Here is a 24,993-nt window from a genome sequence, read left to right on the forward strand (position 1 = left end):
GGAAAAAACAATGAATCACAGAGGACACTCCACATTCTTCCATGACACCTCTATTATAGACCTCTGTGTGTGTGTGTGTGTGCGTGTGCGTGTGGTTTAAGGTCGTAGACTATCACTTCAGCTTTAATAGACATCAGTACAGATCAGATGATCATGTATAATAGTGTAGTTATGAGACACAGCTTCAACAGACAACACAACAACAGAAAGCGGTTTCAACAACACATTTTCATTCTACACCCTCCACCTACAGGGCCGCTGCAGGAGAAAGGAATTAGGTGGTTCAACTTCATTATAAAGCTAATACCATGAACTCTTCAATATTATTCAAAACCACCCATCCAACCATTTACATTTGATCCCTTACAGAGCTCTTTAGATCAGAACAATGTGACAATTTACAAAGTGAATGATTTCATTAGTCTGTGAAAAAAGGCATAATTACATGTTTGATACCATTCTACTTTACATGCCTAATTCAAGTTTGAAGCATTTAAATGAGGTGACACCAATGTCAGTTACAACATTCATATTTACAGTAATTACATTAGAATGAGTTGCTAATAACAGACCCTGAATCTCTGACATACCAGTACATGTTAAGTAGGTAGTTGTCAAAAACACCTTCCCTGCAAAACCTGCACTCTTAAATCAAAACAGTAAATGGCTACGCCTGCCTACCATTCACACCATTATGGCTACGCCTGCCTACCATTCACACCATTATGGCTACGCCTGCCTACCATTCACACCATTATGGCTACGCCTGTCTACCATTCACACCATTATGGCTACGCCGGTCTACCATTCACACCATTATGGCTACACCTGTCTACCATTCACACCATTATGGCTATGCCTGTCTACCATTCACACCATTATGGCTACACCTGCCTACCATTCACACCATTATGGCTACGCCTGTCTACCATTCACACCATTATGGCTACGCCGGTCTACCATTCACACCATTATGGCTACACCTGCCTACCATTCACACCATTATGGCTACACCTGTCTACCATTCACACCATTATGGCTACGCCTGTCTACCATTCACACCATTATGGCTACGCCTGCCTACCATTCACACCATTATGGCTACGCCTGTCTACCATTCACACCATTATGGCTACGCCTGTCTACCATTCACACCATTATGGCTACGCTGGTCTACCATTCACACCATTATGGCTACGCCTGTCTACCATTCACACCATTGTGGCTATGCCCGTCTACCATTCACACCATTATGGCTACGCCTGTCTACCATTCACACCATTATGGCTACGCCTGTCTACCATTCACACCATTATGGCTATGCCTGTCTACCATTCACACCATTATTGCTACGCCTGTCTACCATTCACACCATTGTGGTTACGCCTGTCTACCATTCACACCATTATGGCTACGCCTGTCTACCATTCACACCATTATGGCTACGCCTGTCTACCATTCACACCATTATGGCTATGCCTGTCTACCATTCACACCATTATGGCTGTTTACACAGGCAGCCCAATTCAGGTATTTAGCCCAATTATTGGCAAAATATCTGATTTTTAGGGGGGCAAAATATTAGAATTGGGCTGCCTGTGTAAACACGGCCTGTCTGTGTAAACACGGCCTGTCTGTGTAAACACTGCCTATGTGCTCTCATCACAGTGGCACTTTATTTAGGACTAGTCAAAAGGTTGATTCCTTCAGCCCAACCAGCCAAACCCCTTTCAGAAACACTACAACAGATCATTCTGTACCACCTCTCACAGGTCAAAGGTAACAACATCCTGCCTGAGCAGCAGAAATTCAAATGGACCGCAGTCATATCACATGATCTGCAGTCATATCACATGATCTGCAGTCATATCACATGATCTGCAGTCATATCACATGATCTGCAGTCATATCACATGATCTGCAGTCATATCACATGATCTGCAGTCATATCACATGATCTGCAGTCATATCACATGATCTGCAGTCATATCACATGATCTGCATCAAGAAGATATGGAGTCCAGAGGAGGCTGGTTGGAGGAGCTGTAGGAGGATGGGCTCATTGTAATGGCTGGAATGGAATCAATGGAACGGTACCAAACACATCAAACACATGGAAACCACGTTTGACTCAGTTCCATTTATTCCATTCCGACCATTACAATGAGCCTTTCCTCCTATAGATTCTTCCACCAGCCTCCACTGATGGAGTTATATCAAAGCACATGATGTTTATTTTCAAGTCTAAATGAGTTTCTCAGCAGCTACCGCCTGCAGTGCCTTTTGAACTTTAACCTCTGCAGGTCTCTTCCTACAGTTTGGAGATGAAGGGCCCTCGTACATGTCAGACCTTTACGGCTCCTATATTATCTTCATAATCAGTCTAAATGAGTGTCTCTCAGCCTGTCTGATCTTTCACCTCTAGACGTCCCCTACAGTTTGGATATGAAGGGCAAGCCCTCGTACATGTCGGCCTTCAGTTTGCACCATTCAGCCAGCCTCTGGATGGCGCTCTTCTCCAGAGCCAGCACCGACGCTGCCTTGTTCAGCTTGGCTTCGTTCCTCTCCAGGTAGCGAGTTCCTTCCTCCTGCAGGAAGGTCAGCCTCTCCGGGCGGCTCTCGTCCAATGGGATGTCCTCGCTCATGTAGGGGTTGAAACGAAAGTAAGTGTTGGGTGGAAGGAGGGCGTCCAGCATGATGTGGACCTCTGACGGAGAGAGAAGAGGTGAGAGAGGTTAGGTCATGTTGCTGGAGTACAGTTAAATCATTGTATATCTTGATAGCTATCATGTTGTTAGTGTAGCTAGTTGAGAGGAAGCAGCTGTCTGGGAGAAGGAGAGAACAAGACGTGGACTTCTGATGAAGGACACAAAGTTAGTCCATATGTGACTGGTTTATTATGACTTTCTACTTTATAGAGATCCATCAAGTTGTTCATAGTGCCATCACCCGCACACACTGACTAAACATCACTCAGACTGACCATCTACACAGGTAGGAATCAAGTTGTTCATAGTGCCATCACCCGCACACACTGACTAAACATCACTCAGACTGACCATCTACACAGGTAGGAATCAAGTTGTTCATAGTGCCATCACCCACACACACTGACTAAACATCACTCAGACCATCTACACAGGTAGGAATCAAGTTGTTCATAGTGCCATCACCCACACACACTGACTAAACATCACTCAGACCATCTACACAGGTAGGAATCAAGTTGTTCATAGTGCCATCACCCACACACACTGACTAAACATCACTCAGACCATCTACACAGGTAGGAATCAAGTTGTTCATAGTGCCATCACCCACACACACTGACTAAACATCACTCAGACTGACCATCTACACAGGTAGGAATCAAGTTGTTCATAGTGCCATCACCCGCACACACTGACTAAACATCACTCAGACTGACCATCTACACAGGTAGGAATCAAGTTGTTCATAGTGCCATCACCCACACACACTGACTAAACATCACTCAGACCATCTACACAGGTAGGAATCAAGTTGTTCATAGTGCCATCACCCACACACACACTGACTAAACAGCACTCAGACCATCTACACAGGTAGGAATCAAGTTGTTCATAGTGCCATCACCCACACACACTGACTAAACATCACTCAGACCATCTACACAGGTAGGAATCAAGTTGTTCATAGTGCCATCACCCACACACACTGACTAAACATCACTCAGACTGACCATCTACACAGGTAGGAATCAGAGAGAGGTCAAGTACTGGGGAGCTGATGAATGAGAGGAATCAGAGAGAGGTCAAGCACTGGGGAGCTGATGAATGAGAGGAATCAGAGAGAGTTCAAGCACTGGGGAGCTGATGAATGAGAGGAATCAGAGAGAGTTCAAGTACTGGGGAGCTGATTAATGAGAGGAATCAGAGAGAGGTCAAGCACTGGGGAGCTGATGAACTTGATGTTCTGAGCTGTGTTGGTCAAAAGGAAATCATTGAAGGAGTGACTGAAATACAGCACGAGACAAAACAATGGTCCTCCAACTACCTACAGGGACTACATGCAGCGAATGAGTCTCTTAATGAGATGGACAGAAAACAATGGTCCTCCAACTACCTACAGGGACTACATGCAGCGAATGAGTCTCTTAATGAGATGCACAGAAAACAATGGTCCTCCAACTACCTACAGGGACTACATGCAGCGAATGAGTCTCTTAATGAGATGCACAGAAAACAATGGTCCTCCAACTACCTACAGGGACTACATGCAGCGAATGAGATGAGATTCACAGAAAACAATGGTCCTCCAACTACCTACAGGACTACATGCAGCGAATGAGTCTCTTAATGAGATGCACAGAAAACAATGGTCCTCCAACTACCTACTGGGCCTACATGCAACGAATGAGTCTCTTAATGAGATTCACAGAAAACAATGGTCTTCCAACTACCTACTGGGAATACATGCAGCGAATGAGTCTCTTAATGAGATTCACAGAAAACAATGGTCTTCCAACTACCTACTGGGAATACATGCAGCGAATGAGTCTCTTAATGAGATTCACAGAAAACAATGGTCTTCCAACTACCTACTGGGAATACATGCAGCGAATGAGTCTCTTAATGAGATTCACAGAAAACAATGGTCCTCCAACTACCTACTGGGAATACATGCAGCGAATGAGTCTCTTAATGAGATTCACAGAAAACAATGGTCCTCCAACTACCTACAGGACTACATGCAGCGAATGAGTCTCTTAATGAGATGCACAGAAAACAATGGTCCTCCAACTACCTACTGGGACTACATGCAGCGTCTGTTTTAGTGAAGCACATGTCTCTGACTGACTGGCTGACTGACTGACTGGCTGGCTGACAGCCTTTAATCTGATGTTAGAAATAACCTAATGTGGTTTCATCCCTGTCAAAGGACAGATGTGGCACACAAACTACACACACCAACTACACACAGTACACCACACACACTCCATGGTCCCTTGGTGACCCACCCTCTGTGTCGGTGGCACTGCTGATGACGTTGGTGATCTTGGCTTTGAGACTGGTGGAGGTGGTGTTGTTCTTGTTGACGGTCTCATAGCGACCCGTACCCAGGGAGACAACACACTGCACTGGGGTGTTGGGCCACAGCAGCTTACACTCATGGATGGCCAACGCTGTGGGGTTGTTGATGAGGAGACCACCATCCTGGAAACACACAGAGACAATCTGACTTCAGAAAAATACCACAAGGATTTTAGACGGACCGGTATGTTGTTAAAATGTTTACATATTTGTGCTTTACTCATCTCATATGTATATACTGTATTTTAGTCTACACCACTCCGACATGGCTCGTCCTAATATTTATATATTCCTTAATTCCATTATTTTACTTTTAGGTTTGTGTTTATTGTTAGATATTACTGCACTATTGGTGCTAGAAACACACGCATTTTGCTACACCTGCAATAACATTGCTAATGGGACCAATACAATTTGATTTGATTTAATGTCTGCTTTCTTATCTTGTATGTATAAGGTACATGACATTAAGCTTGGTAAATGTCTAATAATATTGAGGTAGAACACAGTAAATCACCACCATGTCCTAGTACATAATGCCTGAGGTAGAACACTGTAAACCACCATGTCCTAGTACATAATGTCTGAGGTAGAACACAGTAAATCACCACCATGTCCTAGTACATAATGTCTGAGGTAGAACACAGTAAATCACCACCATGTCCTAGTACATAATGTCTGAGGTAGAACACAGTAAATCATCACCATGTCCTAGTACATAATGTCTGAGGTAGAACACAGTAAATCACCATGTTCTAGTACATAATGTCTGAGGTAGAACACAGTAAATCACCACCATGTCCTAGTACATAATGTCTGAGGTAGAACACAGTAAATCACCATGTCCTAGTACATAATGCCTGAGGTAGAACACATTAAATCACCATGTCCTAGTACATAATGCCTGAGGTAGAACACAGTAAATCACCATGTCCTAGTACATAATGTCTGAGGTAGAACACAGTAAATCACCACCATGTCCTAGTACATAATGTCTGAGGTAGAACACAGTAAATCACCATGTCCTAGTATATAATGTCTGAGGTAGAACACAGTAAATCACCATGTCCTAGTACATAATGCCTGAGGTAGAACACAGTAAATCACCATGTCCTAGTACATAATGTCTGAGGTAGAACACAGTAAATCACCATGTCCTATAGTACATAATGTCTGAGGTAGAACACTGTAAATCACCATGTCCTATAGTACATAATGTCTGAGGTAGAACACAGTAAATCACCACCATGTCCTAGTACATAATGTCTGAGGTAGAACACAGTAAATCACCATGTCCTATAGTACATAATGTCTGAGGTAGAACACAGTAAATCACCACCATGTCCTAGTACATAATGTCTGAGGTAGAACACAGTAAATCACCACCATGTCCTAGTGCATAATGTCTGAGGTAGAACACAGTAAATCACCATGTCCTAGTACATAATGTCTGAGGTAGAACACAGTAAATCACCATGTCCTAGTACATAATGTCTGAGGTAGAACACAGTAAATCACCATGTCCTAGTGCATAATGTCTGAGGTAGAACACAGTAAATCACCATGTCCTAGTACATAATGTCTGAGGTAGAACACAGTAAATCACCATGTCCTAGTACATAATGTCTGAGGTAGAACACAGTAAATCACCACCATGTCCTAGTACATAATGTCTGAGGTAGAACACAGTAAATCACCATGTCCTATAGTACATCATGTCTGAGGTAGAACACAGTAAATCACCATGTCCTAGTACATAATGTCTGAGGTAGAACACAGTAAATCACCATGTCCTATAGTACATAATGTCTGAGGTAGAACACAGTAAATCACCATGTCCTAGTACATAATGTCTGAGGTAGAACACAGTAAATCACCACCATGTCCTAGTACATAATGTCTGAGGTAGAACACTGTAAATCACCATGTCCTATAGTACATAATGTCTGAGGTAGAACACAGTAAATCACCATGTCCTATAGTACATAATGTCTGTCCCTGATCAATACTGCTCTGTATCTAAACACCAGGCCCTGATCAATACTGCTCTGTATCTAAACACCAGGCCCTGATCAATACTGCTCTGTATCTAAACACCAGGCCCTGATCAATACTGCTCTGCATATAAACACCAGGCCCTGATCAATGCTGCTCTGCATCTAAACACCAGGCCCTGATCAATGCTGCTCTGTATCTAAACACCAGGCCCTGATCAATACTGCTCTGTATCTAAACACCAGGCCCTGATCAATGCTGCTCTGTATCTAAACACCAGGCCCTGATCAATTCTGCTCTGTATCCAAACACCAGGCCCTGATCAATACTTCTCTGTATCTAAACACCAGGCCCTGATCAATACTGCTCTGTATCTAAACACCAGGCCCTGATCAATACTGCTCTGTATCTAAACACCAGGCCCTGATCAATACTGCTCTGTATCTAAACACCAGGCCCTGATCAATACTGCTCTGTATCTAAACACCAGGCCCTGATCAATACTGCTCTGTATCTAAACACCAGGCCCTGATCAATACTGCTCTGTATCTAAACACCAGGCCCTGATCAATACTGCTCTGTATCTAAACACCAGGCCTCTGATCAATACTGCTCTGTATCTAAACACCAGGCCCTGATCAATGCTGCTCTGTATCTAAACACCAGGCCCTGATCAATGCTGCTCTGCATCTAAACACCAGTCCTGTTTAAGCTTCCTGACCTGGGACTACGAGGCTGTTCTACTGGCCCACCAAGCTTGTGGAAACACGTCCCTATCAACCCCTCCAGGGCTGGTGAGGAGTGGTACACAGTCTAATACATCCCAGAGATGAATAGACCAGACCAGAGTCTGCTTGCCTGTAGTGTGATAGTGGTCTGAATAACAAGGAGTTAAACGTATGGTAGAAATGTCTTTCTGACCAGCCCAACAAAAGGGAAACAGTGTATTACCCGTACAGGGTAGGATAGCTCAATTACCTCAATGTTGTACAATCACCTCAACAGAGTCGGTGCTCCACAGTAGAAAGAGGCTTTGATACGGTGCAATTAATTATTCAAGTCTCATTTCCAGAAGCAGTTGTGAATGTCAGCGGCTGCAGACAGACAAGATTGGCCAGACACAGAGGGTAAGTAAGGGCTCTCTCTCTCTCTCTCACACACACACACACACTTACTTGAGAGTGTGTGTGTCAGGCTACTCTATGTGCTCCAGACACTAGCTGAGCAGTGACCTCGTCTTGGCAAAGCCAGGTTTAGTCTTTTTAAGTTATGTCTTCCCTCTCTCCCTCTTAGCTACCCTCTCCAAGTCCACTTATTCTTGGACTTCATCCACTAAGTCTGCATCCAAAATGGCACCCTATTTCCTATATAGTGCACTACTTCTGAGAGCCCTATGGGCCCTGGTAATAAGTAATGCACTACGTAGGGAATAGGGTGTAGTTTGGAACGCACACTGGGTGAAGGGTTTTCTAACTGGGCTGTTTGGATAGGATTAAACTGCTAAAACAATGATCTACTCATGGTGAACTGTGGGAGAGAGTGTGGCTCACAATAAGGCCTTGACCCTTGCTGACTGCAGGTCAAAGGTCGTTTCCACTCTGTGGGGGTCAGAGCTACAACAGCTCTCTGGGCTAAGCCTCTCTCTCAACAACCTCACTGGCTTCTCACTACAGAAACACTGAAGAGAAACAAGACAATGAGTCTCCAGTGTTGCCATGGCGTTATGTTCAGCACTGCCTCTTCTAAAAACACTGAAGGAATTGGAATAAGGAAGTGGGCCCTGACTTACATGAAAGTCTCACTATTTGGGCTTTCAAACTAGAGGAAATGTCACAGTCAACAGTGATAGTGAACATATTACAAGACAATTCTCAGTGCTAACTTGTTTTTTTTTAATCAGGTGATTATTTTTTGTTCCTCAGGCTCTTGAGACCTGTTAACCAACAAGCCAATGTGATTCTCCTGTTGTGCATCATCGTGACTAAGCAGAGATTTCATGGCACCTTAATGCATCTGGACACTTCGCTGCAGGCCTCATGATTAAACACTGAACTAGCCAAATAAAACCTTGCCTGGCTGCAATTAAACTGTGACCAGATCACTGGTCTTTATGTTATCATGATGCAGTATGTCCCTGGTACAGTGTGACCAGATCACTGGTCTTTATGTTATCATGATGCAGTATGTCCCTGGTACAGTGTGACCAGATCACTGGTCTTTATGTTATCATGATGCAGTATGTCCCTGGCAAACTAACATGCTGAAGGTAACAAGTTGTGAAGGAAGTTCTGTGGAACCACAGTTCAGTGCCTCTGTCAAAATAACAACCAAGCTTTGTTCTGGTACCTTCTTAGAGTTAGAGGACTCTAGATGGATAAAACCTGTGTTGGCATGGCCATTGCGGGCTTCCACAATTTTAAAGAAGTCTGGGTGGGACTTCCTATGGGTTAAGGAAGGATCACATTATTCCATCCGGGTCATCAGGAGGGACCAGCGAATGAATTATACCGATGAGCAAACACTAGGTGGGCACATTTTCAGTTTGTTTGCTAAATCATAGATGTAGTAGAAGAAGAAAATGGACTGCTTCAAAATGGAGATGGCCTCGATGGCGCTGCCTGTGCACTCACTGACACCACAATAACACATATATAAAGATCTCTCTATCCATGTGGGAGACAGAGAGAGAGAGAGAGACAGACACAGACAGAGACTTAGAGAGAGAGAGAGAGACAGAGACAGAGAGAGAGACAGACAGAGAGAGAAAATATGTTGACAAGGGAGAGCAAACACAGGATGTCTGAATGTCTAGGAAGTTTGAGAGAATGTTGATATTGACTGACTATAGTTCCAGCCACACACTTACAGAGAGAGAACACTATTGGCCCTCCCTGTTTATTTATTTCTTTGTTAGTTATACCTGTTAGTAGAGGTCGACCGATTAATCGGAATGGCCGATTTCAAGTTTTCATAACAATCGGAAATCGGTATTTTTGGGCGCCGATTTGCCGAATTTTTAAAATATATTTTTTTACACCTTTATTTAACTAGACAAGTCAGTTAAGAACACATTCTTATTTTCAATGACGGCCTAGGAATGGTGGGTTAACTGCCTCGTTCAGGGGCAGAAAGACAGATTTTCACCTTGTCAGCTCGGGGAATCCAATCTTGCAACCTTACAGTTAACTAGTCCAACGCAATAACGACCTGCCTCTCTCTCGTTGCACTCCACAAGGAGACTGTTACGCAAATGCAGTAAGCCAAGGTAAGTTGCTAGCTAGCATTAAACTTATCTTATAAAAAACAATCAATCATAATCACTAGTTAACTACACATGGTTGATGATATTACTAGATATTATTTAGCTTGTCCTGTGTTGCATATAATCTGACTGAGCATACAAGCATACAAGTATCTGACTGAGCGGTGGTAGGCAGAAGCAGGCACGTAAACATTCATTCAAACAGCACTTTCGTGCGTTTTGCCAGCAGCTCTTCGTTGTGCGTCAAGCATTGCACTCTTTATGACTTCAAGCATATCAACTAAACTAAACTAAACTAAAAAAACGATTAAATTCTCATGTTTTCAACAAGGAAATTGGAATTGGAATTTCAGTTTACTTATACAAAGAAAAAGGCAATGTCATAATTTCACAAGTAAGATAATTTGGCCATGAGCTTGGAATGAAATCCCCATTACAACAGCAGGTCATTTATCTAGCTATAACAAACAAACCTGCTCATTTAAATCCCCATAACAGCAGGTAATATATCTAGCTATAACAAACAAACCTGCTCATTTAAATCCCCATAACAGCAGGTAATTTATCTAGCTATAACAAACAAACCTGCTCATTTAAATCCCCATAACAGCAGCTCATTTAGCTAGCTATAACAAACAAACCTGCTCATTTAAATCCCCATAACAGCAGGTAATATATCTAGCTATAACAAACAAACCTGCTCATTTAAATCCCCATAACAGCAGGTAATATATCTAGCTATAACAAACAAACCTGCTCATTTAAATCCCCATAACAGCAGGTAATTTATCTAGCTATAACAAACAAACCTGCTCATTTAAATCCCCATAACAGCAGGTCATTTAGCTAGCTATAACAAACAAACCTGCTCATTTAAATCCCCATAACAGCAGCTCATTTAGCTAGCTATAACAAACAAACCTGCTCATTTAAATCCCCATAACAGCAGCTCATTTAGCTAGCTATAACAAACAAACCTGCTCATTTAAATCCCCATAACAGCAGGTCATTTAGCTATAACAAACAAACCTGCTCATTTAAATCCCCATAACAGCAGGTAATTTAGCTAGCTATAACAAACAAACCTGCTCATTTAAATCCCCATAACAGCAGGTCATTTAGCTAACTATAACAAACAAACCTGCTCATTTAAATCCCCATAACAGCAGGTAATTTATCTAGCTATAACAAACAAACCTGCTCATTTAAATCCCCATAACAGCAGCTCATTTAGCTAGCTATAACAAACAAACCTGCTCATTTAAATCCCCATAACAGCAGGTCATTTAGCTAGCTATAACAAACAAACCTGCTCATTTAAATCCCCATAACAGCAGGTCATTTAGCTAGCTATAACAAACAAACCTGCTCATTTAAATCCCCATAACAGCAGGTCATTTAGCTATAACAAACAAACCTGCTCATTTAAATCCAGCCTGAGAGTCCCTGACTGAGGCTTCTCAGCTTCTCTTCATGCATGATATCCTAACACAACACTAGCACAAAATGGATGTACTGGCTCTAGTCTCATTGTTTAGCTGTGTCCAGATGGGCAGATGATCGGGACTGGGAGGGAGGACATGTTGCATTCAGCTGAGGCAGAAGAGATCACATTTTCTGTCCCATTTCCTCTTGAACACTGGGGAGGTCGAACTGGGAGCCACGCTCTGCTCATCTCCCCTCTAGACTCTGGGTGTCCCACAAATAGCACCCTATTCCCTATGTAGTGCACTACTATAGGGTTATGGTCAAAAGTACTGCACTATATAGAGAAAGGGGTGGCATTTGGGACGTATCCTCTCTGTCAGTGTATTTATGATGGAACAACATTCATGCCAGTAAAACAAACACCAATGAACTAAACTGCAGCACATAGCCGAGCCAGACTAGCTACATGTTTAAATATACCAGATCACTGTGTATTAGTTCACCATGACTCTACTATAGAACCAGTACTATACAACCCAGCCAGACTAGCTACATGTTTAAATATACCAGATCACTGTGTATTAGTTCACCATGACTCTACTATAGAACCAGTACTATACAACCCAGCCAGACTAGCTACATGTTTAAATATACCAGATCACTGTGTATTAGTTCACCATGACTCTACTATAGAACCAGTACTATACAACCATAGCAGGTGGTGTTGTCAGCCCAACACATCACCGGGGGCTCACTGCCTGCCCCCCAGGACATCTACAGCACCGGTGTCACATGAAGGACAAGAAGATCCTCAAGGACCTCAGCCACCCGAGCCACGGCCTGTTCACCCCGCTAACACCTAGAAGATCCTCAAGGACCTCAGCCACCCGAGCCACGGCCTGTTCACCCTGCTAACACCTAGAAGATCATCAAGGACCTCAGCCACCCGAGCCACAACCTGTTCACCCCGCTAACACCTAGAAGATCATCAAGGACCTCAGACACCCGAGCCACGGCCTGTTCACCCCGCTAACATCTAGAAGATCATCAGGGACCTCAGCCACCAGAGCCACGGCCTGTTCACCCCGCTAACATCTAGAAGATCATCAAGGACCTCAGCCACCGGAGCCACGGCCTGTTCACCCCGCTAACATCTAGAAGATCATCAAGGACCTCAGCCACCGGAGCCACGGCCTGTTCACCCCGCTAACATCTAGAAGATCATCAAGGACCTCAGCCACCAGAGCCACGGCCTGTTCACCCCGCTAACATCTAGAAGATCATCAAGGACCTCAGCCACCCGAGCCACGGCCTGTTCACCCCGCTAACACCTAGAAGATGATCCATCTTTACAGAACACGGAACACTATTCTGATTCCAGATGATCCATCCTTACAGAACACGGAACACTATTCTGATTCCAGATGATCCATCCTTACAGAACACGGAACACTATTCTGATTCCAGATGATCAATCCTTACAGAACACGGAACACTATTCTGATTCCAGATGATCCATCCTTACAGAACACGGAACACTATTCTGATTCCAGATGATCCATCCTTACAGAACACGGAGCACTATTCTGATTCCAGATGATCAACCCTTACAGAACACGGAACACTATTCTGATTCCAGATGATCAACCCTTACAGAACACGGAACACTCAACATGCTCTAACTTTTTCTCCATCTTCATTAGGAAGTTGTTTTCTTTACCATTTGATGGCTGTGGTGCCAATTTGTCATGTCATTTGAAAGGGCTGTTTCTCAGCTTTCAAAATATGTACCATGTTTTCATATACGGTTTGACACCAGCAAATGTAGCTGGTTAATGCATGCAGAGGTCCTGGTCTGAGTACATCTCAGAGCAGTTAGCTGGTTAATGCATGCAGAGGTCCTGGTCTGAGTACATCTCAGAGCAGTTAGCTGGTTAATGCATGCAGAGGTCCTGGTCTGAGTACATCTCAGAGCAGTTAGCTGGTGTTCTAAAGCCTAGTGTTTCCATTCCCCTTTAAAACACAGATTTTTTATGGACGGGCTGGTGGGCGTCTCCATCCGGACTGACTGAGAGCAGAGGGAGTTCAGCTGTCAACTGGTTTCTCAGCCAAGAGCTAAAGCTGCTACTTGCATGTTAATACACACACACACACACACACACACACACACACACACAATACATGAAACAGAACATAAAGGGATTAGTGATAAGAGTCTATTGACTATGTAATAGCATATTAGTTAGGCCAGTCCACTGGGTATGTAGCATTGTCAGAGAAGGGACAGGGAGCTAAAGGGACATTATGGATAATGAAAGCACTGTGTCATGAAATGGACTTCCCCTTATCAAAATGTTGAAGCAGGAAGTTCAATGATTAAAAGGAGGTTCATCCAAGATAACAGCCAAGTCTCGTGACGAGCTAAGGATTCAAATGATTCCTGGCACATTAAAATGACCAAATATGTCCATTGATCAGTAGAGAAAACTCCAAAAACAACCCAGCTCTCTGAAGAGGCGAGTCAAGAGCTGTGGACTTTGAATACATCTCTAGTCTACACTCTCCTCTTTGGTCTGTTGTGAAGCTTTTGAGACAAGGGAAACAGGGCCAAAAACACAGTGGCACACAGTAAATAAAGCACGTCACCAAATCATCCATCTCTCTCCACACACACAGATCTCACACCGACTAATCCTGTGGCGTGTGCGTGCGGTGCGTGTTTAAATATCAATAAATGATTGGAGTGTGTGTGGCAGGGCACTGTGCTCCTTTGTGAATGCCTGATCAAAGGGACTGTGGGGCAGGCAGGCAGCTACCTCTCCTTTCAGACTCTGGGTAAAGGTTAAAGAGCGGCTGTCTAAGGGCTCTGCCCAGATGGAGGGAGGCCCAAACCCACTTGGTCGGGTAGATAGAATATTCACTGGTTGCCATGGAGATTTCTAAGGCTCTGAGAAGAGAGCTTGCTTTGCACTTAGCTCTGACTTCCTACTTCCTGAAACAAACTAACATCCAGGAAATAGCTTTTGATCTCTGACGTAGGTGTACAGTCTACAACCAAACAAAACTAAAGCAGGTCAACGAAGTGGCATCCAAATTACACAGGTCAAATACCATTTTGTTTACCTAGAAAATAGACAAACAAACAGGCTGTTGAGGTACAACCTGACAGAGGGTTGGCTAGACATCAGATATTCTCTTTCATCAAGAGTCACTGTCCTGCCATTCCCCTACAGACAGCAGCCCCTACAGGAACCCTTCTCCATCACAGGGGGGCTCAGTCTTTGATATGCGTGTTTGAAGTGAGAGTGAGTGAGAGTTCTGTTCATAAACACAAACAGACCCCACAGAGCCCCAGGACAGCAACACAAACAGACCCCACAGAGCCCCAGGACAGCAACACAAACAGACCCCACAGAGCCCCAGGACAGCAACACAATTAGACCCCACAGAGCCCCAGGACAGCAACACAATTAGACCCCACAGAGCCCCAGGACAGCAACACAATTAGACCCCACAGAGCCCCAGGACAGCAACACAATTAGACCCCACAGAGCCCCAGGACAGCAACACAATTAGACCCCACAGAGCCCCAGGACAGCAACACAATTAGACCCCACAGAGCCCCAGGACAGCAACACAATTAGACCCCACAGAGCCCCAGGACAGCAACACAATTAGACCCCACAGAGCCCCAGGACAGCAACACAATTAGACCCCACAGAGCCCCAGGACAGCAACACAATTAGACCCCACAGAGCCCCAGGACAGCAACACAATTAGACCCCACAGAGCCCCAGGACAGCAACACAATTAGACCCCACAGAGCCCCAGGACAGCAACACAATTAGACCCCACAGAGCCCCAGGACAGCAACACAATTAGACCCCACAGAGCCCCAGGACAGCAACACAATTAGACCCCACAGAGCCCCAGGACAGCAACACAATTAGACCCAACCACATCATGAGAAAACAAAAATATCATTTTTTCCAATGTGTCAAGTTACAACAAAAAAAACAGTGAGCATAGCCTTGCTATTGAGAAAGGCCGCCGTAGGCAGACATGGCTCTCAAGAGAAGACAGGCTATGTGCCCACTGCCCACAAAATGAGGTGGTACCATTGTAAATATAACCCATATTTATTTATTTTCCATTTTGTACTTTAACTATTTTCACATCGTTACAACACTGTATATAGACAAATGTCTTTATTATTTGGAACTTGAGTGTAATTTTAACTGTTCATTTTTTATTGTTTATTTCACTTTGGTTTATTATCTACTTCACTTGCTTTGACGATGTTAACATATGTTTCCCATGACAATGAGGCCCCTCAAATTTGAATTGAATTGAAATGGAACAGAGAGAGAGAGGCTCTACATTTACTCTCTGGATCTCCAGCTGAGAGAACGGGCTAATTTAACACACAGAAACACACACTACGGCCCTACAGTTAATGGCCTCAGGCCTCGGAGAGGACTATCAGGAAGTGTACTGAAAGTGTATTGATTTGCGAGAAGTGTTGGGTAAATGAGTGACAGTCAGAGAGAGATCATAGAGACAGAGAGACAAAGAAAGAGGGGTAATAGAGAAAGAGATAGGCTGAGGTAGATAAACAGAGAGAGAGAGAGGTTGAGGTAGATAAACAGAGAGAGAGAGAGAGAGGTTGAGGTAGATAAACAGAGAGAGGGGTAGATACAGAGAGAGAGAGGTAGATAAACAGAGAAAGAGAGAGAGATTGAGGTAGATAAACAGAGAGAGGTTGAGGTAGATAAACAGAGAGAGGTTGAGGTAGATAAACAGAGAGAGAGAGAGGTAGATAAACAGAGAGAGGTTGAGGTAGATAAACAGAGAGAGAAAGAGGTTGAGGTAGATAAACAGAGAGAGGCTGAGGTAGAAACAGAGAGAGGCTGAGGTAGAAACAGAGAGAGGCTGAGGTAGATAAACAGAGAGAGGCTGAGGTAGATAAACAGAGAGAGGCTGAGGTAGATAAACAGAGAGAGGTTGATGTAGATAAACAGAGAGAAAGAGAGAGAGGTTGAGGTAGATAAACAGAGAAAGAGAGAGAGGTTGAGGTAGATAAACAGAGAGAGGCTGAGGTAGATAAACAGAGAGAGGCTGAGGTAGATAAACAGAGAGAGGCTGAGGTAGAAACAGAGAGAAAGAGAGAGGTTGAGGTAGATAAACAGAGAGAGGTTGAGGTAGATAAACAGAGAGAGGCTGAGGTAGATAAACAGAGAGAGAGTACTAAAGCTACACATACAGAGATAGATGAATTGGTTACCTGGTGCAGGTCTTTTCCCAGTGTATACTCCTGGAAGTACCCTGGGGCGGCGGAGGAGGCTCTGATGGCCTGCCACATCTTGTGTTTACAGTCTCCTATGTAGTGGGACCTGACCCCTGGTAGCATGCTGTAGTTCCTGAACACATAGGCCTTCAGAGGCAGACCCCTGTTCACTATGGTGCTCACTGCTGACACCTAGAGGAGGAACAGAGGCATGAACTAAATGAAGACGTGTTCATGAGAGAAGAGATGGGTTGGTTGTTTAGCAACAAAACCAACGTGCACAACAGACGGGTTGGCTTAGATTGTTAACAACATGTAAAGTATATTTAGTCTCCAATGTTTATTGTGCAAATGTATTTATGTTTTCAATGAGCACTTGTTGTCTCTTAAATGCACCGTTACAGTTGTTGATTAGCTAGCTAGCGGATTTTAGCCCCATTAGCATTGACATGACATGAGTCAAAACCCCTCAAAACAAGACATGGTGTCAAGAACAAGACACAATGAGACTAAACGAGCAACCTAGGACTCCCTACATGGCAGCTTCTTGTCGTTGTTGCTATGTGACCGTCCAGGCTCATAACAACGCAGGCCATCCAGCCGTACCGATGCGTACGTATCATTTTGGTGACTCGTCCGCCTACCCGTCGATATGGACTTGATTAAGTCTTTGTTCCCTGTGTAAGTGTATGGTTGTTCAAGGGATGTATAAATCAAACCTAACCTTTGGGCATTTTGGATCCCGGGCTGTCTCCACCATGAGGCCTTCTCCCATTCTCTCCCTGTTACACACAAAACATTCACCACTTCATTATCAAATCAGACAAAATTATACTGTAAATTTACATGCTCCAAAATAAGAACATGATTTTCATAGGTCAGACTACACTGTCAACATATTTTACCACTGACATGACAGTAAACTAGACGGAGCAGCAGGGTACTGACATGACAGTATACTAGACGGAGCAGCAGGGAACTGACATGACAGTATCCTAGACGGAGCAGCAGGGTACTGACATGACAGTATACTAGACGGAGCAGCAGGGTACTGACATGACAGTATACTAGACGGAGCAGCAGGGAACTGACATGACAGTATCCTAGACGGAGCAGCAGGGTACTGACATGACAGTATCCTAGACGGAGCAGCAGGGTACTGACATGACAGTATACTAGACGGAGCAGCAGGGTACTGACATGACAGTATACTAGACGGAGCAGCAGGGTACTGACATGACAGTATCCTAGACGGAGCAGCAGGGTACTGACATGACAGTATACTAGACGGAGCAGCAGGGTACTGACATGACAGTATACTAGACGGAGCAGCAGGGTACTGACATGACAGTATACTAGACGGAGCAGCAGGGTACTGACATGACAGTATCCTAGATGGAGCAGCAGGGTACTGACATGACAGTATACTAGATGGAGCAGCAGGGTACTGACATGACAGTATCCTAGACGGAGCAGCAGGGTACTGACATGACAGTATACTAGACGGAGCAGCAGGGTACTGACATGACAGTATACTAGACGGAGCAGCAGGGTACTGACATGACAGTATCCTAGACGGAGCAGCAGGGTACTGACATGACAGTATACTAGACGGAGCAGCAGGGTACTGACATGACAGTATACTAGACGGAGCAGCAGGGAACTGACATGACAGTATCCTAGACGGAGCAGCAGGGAACTGACATGACAGTATACTAGACGGAGAAGCAGGGTACTGACATGACAGTATACTAGACGGAGCAGCAGGGTACTGACATGACAGTATACTAGACGGAGCAGCAGGGTACTGACATGACAGTATACTAGACGGAGCAGCAGGGTACTGACATGACAGTATCCTAGATGGAGCAGCAGGGTACTGACATGACAGTATCCTAGACGGAGCAGCAAGGTACTGACATGACAGTATACTAGACGGAGAAGCAGGGTACTGACATGACAGTATCCTAGACGGAGCAGCAGGGTACTGACATGACAGTATCCTAGATGGAGCAGCAGGGTACTGACATGACAGTATACTAGACGGAGCAGCAGGGTACTGACATGACAGTATCCTAGATGGAGCAGCAGGGTACTGACATGACAGGGTACTGACATGACAGTATCCTAGACGGAGCAGCAGGGTACTGACATGACAGGGTACTGACATGACAGTATACTAGACGGAGCAGCAAGGTACTGACATGACAGTATCCTAGTCGGAGCAGCAGGGTACTGACATCACAGTATACTAGACGGAGCAGCAGGGTACTGACATGACAGTATCCTAGACGGAGCAGCAGGGTACTGACATGACAGGGTACTGACATGACAGGGTACTGACATGACAGTATACTAGACGGAGCAGCAGGGTACTGACATGACAGTATACTAGGCGGAGCAGCAGGGTACTGTACTCACTTGAGGATGTTCTCCCAGATCTGGCTGTCGTAGAAGGCGTGGCTCCAGCCCATCTTGACGGTTCCCACGATGACGTTCTGTTTGAACACATCAGAACCCAGCTTCCTGTAGAGTTCCTCACAATCATCCAGAGGAATCTGGAACACCCCCAACATGAAGGCCAGGATGGCACCTGCGGGATAGGGGTTCATCGTGTTAAGATGCCACGTGCCAAACAGGACTTTCAGATTTATAAAAAAGTATTATCCTCCACAATGTTGTGATATCCAATTGGTAGTTACAGTCTTGTCCCATCGCTGCAACTCCCGTACAGAGGGAGAGGCGAAGGTTGAGAGCCATGCATCCTCCAAAACACAACCTCGCCAAGCCATACTGCCTCTTGACACACAGCTCGCTTAACCCGGAAGCCAGCCGAACCAACGTGTCAGAGGAAACACCATACAGCTGGCGACCGTGTCAGAGTACATGCGCCAGGCCCACCACAGGAGTCGCTAGGGTTTGCGCCAGGCCCAAACCCTCCCCTAACCCGGACGATGCTGGGACAATTGTGCGTCGCCTCATGGGTCTCCCGGTCGCAGCCGGTCTGTGATGACGCCTCAAGCGCTGCGCCACTCGGGAGGCCCTGACTTTTTGATTTTAAGACTGGACTGAAAAGTGCCTTTCATTAAACACAAGTGACTGGGTTCTCAGACATAAATGAAACCTAGTCTTGGCCTAAAAAGAATGCTCAATGGATTATGTTCTCAGGACTAGGCCTGATCTGTGTCTGGGAAACCAGCCCTAGTAGTGTGGACCGATATCATGTTGTAGAAAATACAGGGAGCTTGGTGAAACAGCCTACCTGTGCTGACCCCACAGATGTAGTCAAACAGCTGGTAGATGGGTTTGCCTGTCAGTGTCTGCAGTTTGTGTAGGGTCTGCAGGGCTACCAGTCCCCTGGTCCCCCCTCCATCGATGGCCAGGATCCGTATACCCTGGCCCTTCACAGGGTCTGTGTATCCCACCAGGGCCAGGGCCTCTCTCACTGCAGCCTGGAGCCGGGGGTCTCTGGTCTGCCTCAGACGCAACAGGCACGGGATCACCCTCTCCTGAGGGGGGGGGGGGTTCACTTCAGCAAATTCACACACTTCTACATGTACCCATCTTAGTTGAATGCACTGATTAGAAGTTGGTCTATCAGAGCTTCTGCTACATGACTAAAATATGAATGTAAATACACCCACAGTATATCTACAAGGACTGAAGTTTACATTGTCTACAAAAACAGCCCCACACCTTGACGGCCACGCCGCGTGTCTCAGGGTACTCCAGAAGATGCAGGCTAAGCTCCTCCACACGGCTGGTGTGGACATTCATGTCTGTGGCTTTCTGGATGCCCTGCACCAAGGCTCTGGTCCTGTTGTCCATACTCACCCGGGCTATGATCTGGGATGGGAGGGCACAGAACATACCCAGGATCCTTTTTAAAAATGTAGATCAAAATGAGATATAAGGTAATCATTGTGTGTAATGTTTTCCCTCTGTCCTAGATCATTGAACATGAACTTCAAACCGACAGGGGGTAAGACACTTCAAACCGACAGGGGGTAAGACGCTTCAAACCGACAGGGGGTAAGACGCTTCAAACCGACAGGGGGTAAGACGCTTCAAACCGACAGGGGGTAAGACGCTTCAAACCGACAGGGGGTAAGACGCTTCAAACCGACAGGGGGTAAGACGCTTCAAACCGACAGGGGGTAAGACGCTTCAAACCGACAGGGGGTAAGACGCTTCAAACCGACAGGGGGTAAGACGCTTCAAACCGACAGGGGGTAAGACGCTTCAAACCGACAGGGGGTAAGACGCTTCAAACCGACAGGGGGTAAGACGCTTCAAACCGACAGGGGGTAAGACGCTTCAAACCGACAGGGGGTAAGACGCTTCAAACCGACAGGGGGTAAGACGCTTCAAACCGACAGGGGGTAAGACGCTTCAAACCGACAGGGGGTAAGACGCTTCAAACCGACAGGGGGTAAGACACTTCAAACCGACAGGGGGTAAGACACTTCAAACCGACAGGGGGTAAGACACTTCAAACCGACAGGGGGTAAGACACTTCAAACCGACAGGGGGTAAGACACTTCAAACCGACAGGGGGTAAGACACTTCAAACCGACAGGGGGTAAGACACTTCAAACCGACAGGGGGTAAGACACTTCAAACCGACAGGGGGTAAGACACTTCAAACCGACAGGGGGTAAGACACTTCAAACCGACAGGGGGTAAGACACTTCAAACCGACAGGGGGTAAGACACTTCAAACCGACAGGGGGTAAGACACTTCAAACCGACAGGGGGTAAGACACTTCAAACCGACAGGGTAAGACACTTCAAACCGACAGGGTAAGACACTTCAAACCGACAGGGTAAGACACTTCAAACCGACAGGGTATTAAAAGTTCATTTTAATTAATTCACATGGCAGAGAATCATTAATTTATATGAATCAGTTTCAGTACCTTCTCTCTCTGGCTCAGCAGTAGTTTCTTGGCCCCCTCTTTAGCATTCTTCTTCTGCTCCTCAGTCTCCATCTTCTCTCCAGGCTTCCTCACAGCCTCCTCCGTGGTCTTCTCTTCAACTGCTGCTGTGACACTCTTGGGGTCAGCTCTGAACTTACTAGGTACCAAGGGTGCTATATAGCTGCCAAAGAATGCCTGAACATTGGGACGAGGGTCAGACAGATACTGCCCAAACCCACCTTTTTTAGAGGGTGTTAGGGTGGGGGTAGGGGTGTAGGTGACTGGGTCAGAGGAAGTACTATCTGTGGCAGGGCTCTCTCGGGTGGGAACACCCGAGGTTGGGCTAACCTCCTCCAGGGGAGGAGTCGGTTGTGGGGTAGCTGCCTTGCCCTGGATAGCCTTGGTCTCAGCTGCCACAGGTACTGAAACGGGGATGTGGTCCCCGCTCTTAGTACTCTGATAGCGTAGACTGAGAGCAGGCTTGGAGGACGTGGATGCTTGAGCATTGTCATTTAGATGGTGAGGCTTCTTGTCATCTCCTGTTGATAGACTACTACAACTCCCAAAGTAGTCGTTGACGTGTTGAGACAGGGTGCTGTATGTCTCGTCCATATTGGTGGACAGGGCCTCTGGTTGGAACAGCTGTAACGTCTGCTTGGCAATGGCTGACGAGGAGCTAGCGGTGGATATAGCCACTGATGCGGCGGAGTTAGCCACTGACGCAGCGAGGCTCTGTTTGGGCTTGACGTTGGCCATGAATGGTTTCTCTAAAGGCTGAAGTGGCTGATTCTCCTTCCCCTCCTCTCCATTGTTCTGGTCCTGTCCTACTGTCTGATCCTGTTCTGGTGGCTTCATGTCTATTGCAGCAGCTGAAGGGTCACTAGCTGCCGGGGTTGGAGATGGAGTCAGAGGCTCCGCTTCGGACAGTACCTTCTCTGCATGGGCGGCTGTGGCACTGGGCTTAAGGCGGGAGATCTTGGAGAGGAGGTCGCTGCCACTTACTGCTTTAGTAACAGTGTTGAGCGTGCTCCTGATCCGCGACATGCGTCAGCTCACACCAGAGACAGGAGAGAGTTAAAATGATTTGACTGGACTACAGCCTTGCTTGTGCCAGTGCTGATATGGGAATAGGCCTTGATGGGTCATCTCCTTCGCTTGTGTGGTCTGTGTTCAGTTAGGACAACCTCTGGAGACTGGGTCAGTCAGGACAACCTCTGGAGACTGGGTCAGTCAGGACAACCTCTGGAGACTGGGTCAGTCAGGACAACCTCTGGAGACTGGGTCAGTCAGGACAACCTCTGGAGACTGGGTCAGTCAGGAAAACCTCTGGAGACTGGGTCAGTCAGGAAAACCTCTGGAGACTGGGTCAGTCAGGACAACCTCTGGAGACTGGGTCAGTCAGGACAACCTCTGGAGACTGGGTCAGTCAGGACCATCTCTGGAGACTGGGTCAGTCAGGACAACCTCTGGAGACTGGGTCAGTCAGGACAACCTCTGGAGACTGGGTCAGTCCTCTTGGCTCTGGTCCAGCATAGGTCATCTAGGAATGAAGCTGCCTCCTAGAATATAAGAGAAAGAAAGCTAATGGATGTCAGAGGACTTTGTGCAAAGTCTAGTTAAATAAACATACCATTTAGCCTAAAGTAAAACCACAATGGAGCCCCTCATTAGAATGAACAAAGGTATTTGTCTCACACAAAAAATAGATAGGGTTTGAATGGCCAACCAGTGCTATCAAATCCCCGGATGTTCCTTCTGTTCCATGGTAGCCATGGAAACCCTTCAAAACAACAACATTCGTTTTCCAGTGTAGAAAACGAATGATATCTACGGGTTTCCAAATACTTTATCAAAGTAAGTTTTGATATACGAAGAGAAACACGATGGACGAGAGGCCTTCATCAAACCTAAGCTTGAGAGCATCTGAAATCGTGAAAAATGTACTGGAGAACGCACGCGGTGCCCTCGGCCACCAGCAAGAGGTGGAAGACTCCACCGAATACGAGTTTAGAAACATCGAATGGATCACTTGCAAGGACTTTACAATTGAACTGGGGAAAGTGCGAATCGAGGAGTACATCCACACATGGGAGGTGCACACCAGCTGGCTTTTTAGCCTAGTATTCCTCGAGGAGACGGATCATGAGTTTCACAAACAGTACCACTACCGGGCACAATGGAGCATCCCCACCCGACGCACCCCGATCCCCAAGGCGACTGCCAGTGTCTACTTTGTCATTGTGATTTCCAAGATCAAACCTCAGACTTTGCCCGTGGAGGTGTACTTTCTAGTGGAGTCGAACAGGCTGACACACAGGCCAGGGAAAACGAGGTTCAGGGAGAAGTGGTTGAAAGACGTCATCGAGAGCAAAACGTTGCTCCAGAATACTGTCGACTTTTAGCAATGTAAACATTGGAATGGACAGCTAACGTTTCTGTGGCGAATATTCATCTCTTATGAGACACCTAACGTTACCTAGCGAGTACATTTCCAGGCCAACGGGGAACACACGAGTCATTACATGGGCTTGTATCAATAAAGGGACCACTGCCTTCACTGTGAAGAGTTGGAAAAAAACATAGCTGCATATCAGCGAAGCTATGTGCTATCAACAACTCGGTCGTTTTTTTGCTAACTAGCGATACAACACAGCAGCCAGTACCTAACGTTAATTTATTTTACGCTGGGTTAGCTAACTGGCAAAGCAGCATCAGCTCGCTAATCATCATTGAGTTTACGACAGCCCATTTCAAAAGGTGTTTTGTAGATTATGATAAAAACCTAGACAAATGTAACATTTCATCCAAGGAAATTACCTGAATAGTCAGCGTTTTATTGACAGATCTGCTCGCTAAGGAAAACAGGAAATGTGTAAATATACAATAGATCACGTTACGGTGCTCTGCTTCTCGATTGGCTGTTTCATAGTCACGTCAACCGATAACCACCAACCACGAGAGGGCATGCATTGACTGCTCTGTAACACTAGAGGGCAGCATTTTATGTGAGATAATCCTCCCTGTGTGAAT

General features: G+C 45.7%; 2 protein-coding genes across 2 annotated transcripts; one reads left to right on the forward strand and one right to left on the reverse strand.

Moving 5' to 3' along the window:
* Nucleotides 1–1,901: 1,901 nt before the first annotated feature.
* On the reverse strand, nucleotides 1,902–23,022 carry LOC139404674 (calcium-independent phospholipase A2-gamma-like). Its single transcript, XM_071147280.1, has 8 exons — nucleotides 21,964–23,022; nucleotides 20,741–20,890; nucleotides 20,307–20,553; nucleotides 19,466–19,637; nucleotides 17,769–17,826; nucleotides 17,042–17,236; nucleotides 5,000–5,195; nucleotides 1,902–2,707 (listed from the first exon to the last, which is right to left on the reverse strand). The coding sequence occupies exons 1-8, from the start codon at nucleotides 23,005–23,007 to the stop codon at nucleotides 2,433–2,435; spliced, it is 2,337 nt and encodes a 778-aa protein (XP_071003381.1). The 5' UTR covers nucleotides 23,008–23,022; the 3' UTR covers nucleotides 1,902–2,432.
* An 824-nt stretch (nucleotides 23,023–23,846) lies between these two features.
* Nucleotides 23,847–24,610, forward strand: LOC139404670 (A-kinase anchor protein 14-like). The gene has a single exon (XM_071147274.1). The coding sequence runs from the start codon at nucleotides 23,847–23,849 to the stop codon at nucleotides 24,363–24,365; it is 519 nt and encodes a 172-aa protein (XP_071003375.1). The 3' UTR covers nucleotides 24,366–24,610.
* The last annotated feature ends 383 nt before the right edge of the window (nucleotides 24,611–24,993 follow it).

Source organism: Oncorhynchus clarkii, unplaced genomic scaffold, assembly GCF_045791955.1.
Source record: "Oncorhynchus clarkii lewisi isolate Uvic-CL-2024 unplaced genomic scaffold, UVic_Ocla_1.0 unplaced_contig_9008_pilon_pilon, whole genome shotgun sequence".
Taxonomy (NCBI): domain Eukaryota; kingdom Metazoa; phylum Chordata; class Actinopteri; order Salmoniformes; family Salmonidae; genus Oncorhynchus; species Oncorhynchus clarkii.

Excerpts from the sequence above, each read along its gene's own strand:
- LOC139404674 (XM_071147280.1), bottom strand. The coding sequence starts at position 23,007 with ATGTCGCGGATCAGGAGCACGCTCAACACTGTTACTAAAGCAGTAAGT. Across the intron at positions 19,638-20,306 it reads CATCTGTGGGGTCAGCACAG|GTGCCATCCTGGCCTTCATG; the intron begins GTAGGCTGTTTC and ends CCTATCCCGCAG. Across the intron at positions 17,827-19,465 it reads ATCTGGGAGAACATCCTCAA|GGAGAGAATGGGAGAAGGCC; the intron begins GTGAGTACAGTA and ends TGTGTGTAACAG.
- LOC139404670 (XM_071147274.1), top strand. The coding sequence starts at position 23,847 with ATGGACGAGAGGCCTTCATCAAACCTAAGCTTGAGAGCATCTGAAATC.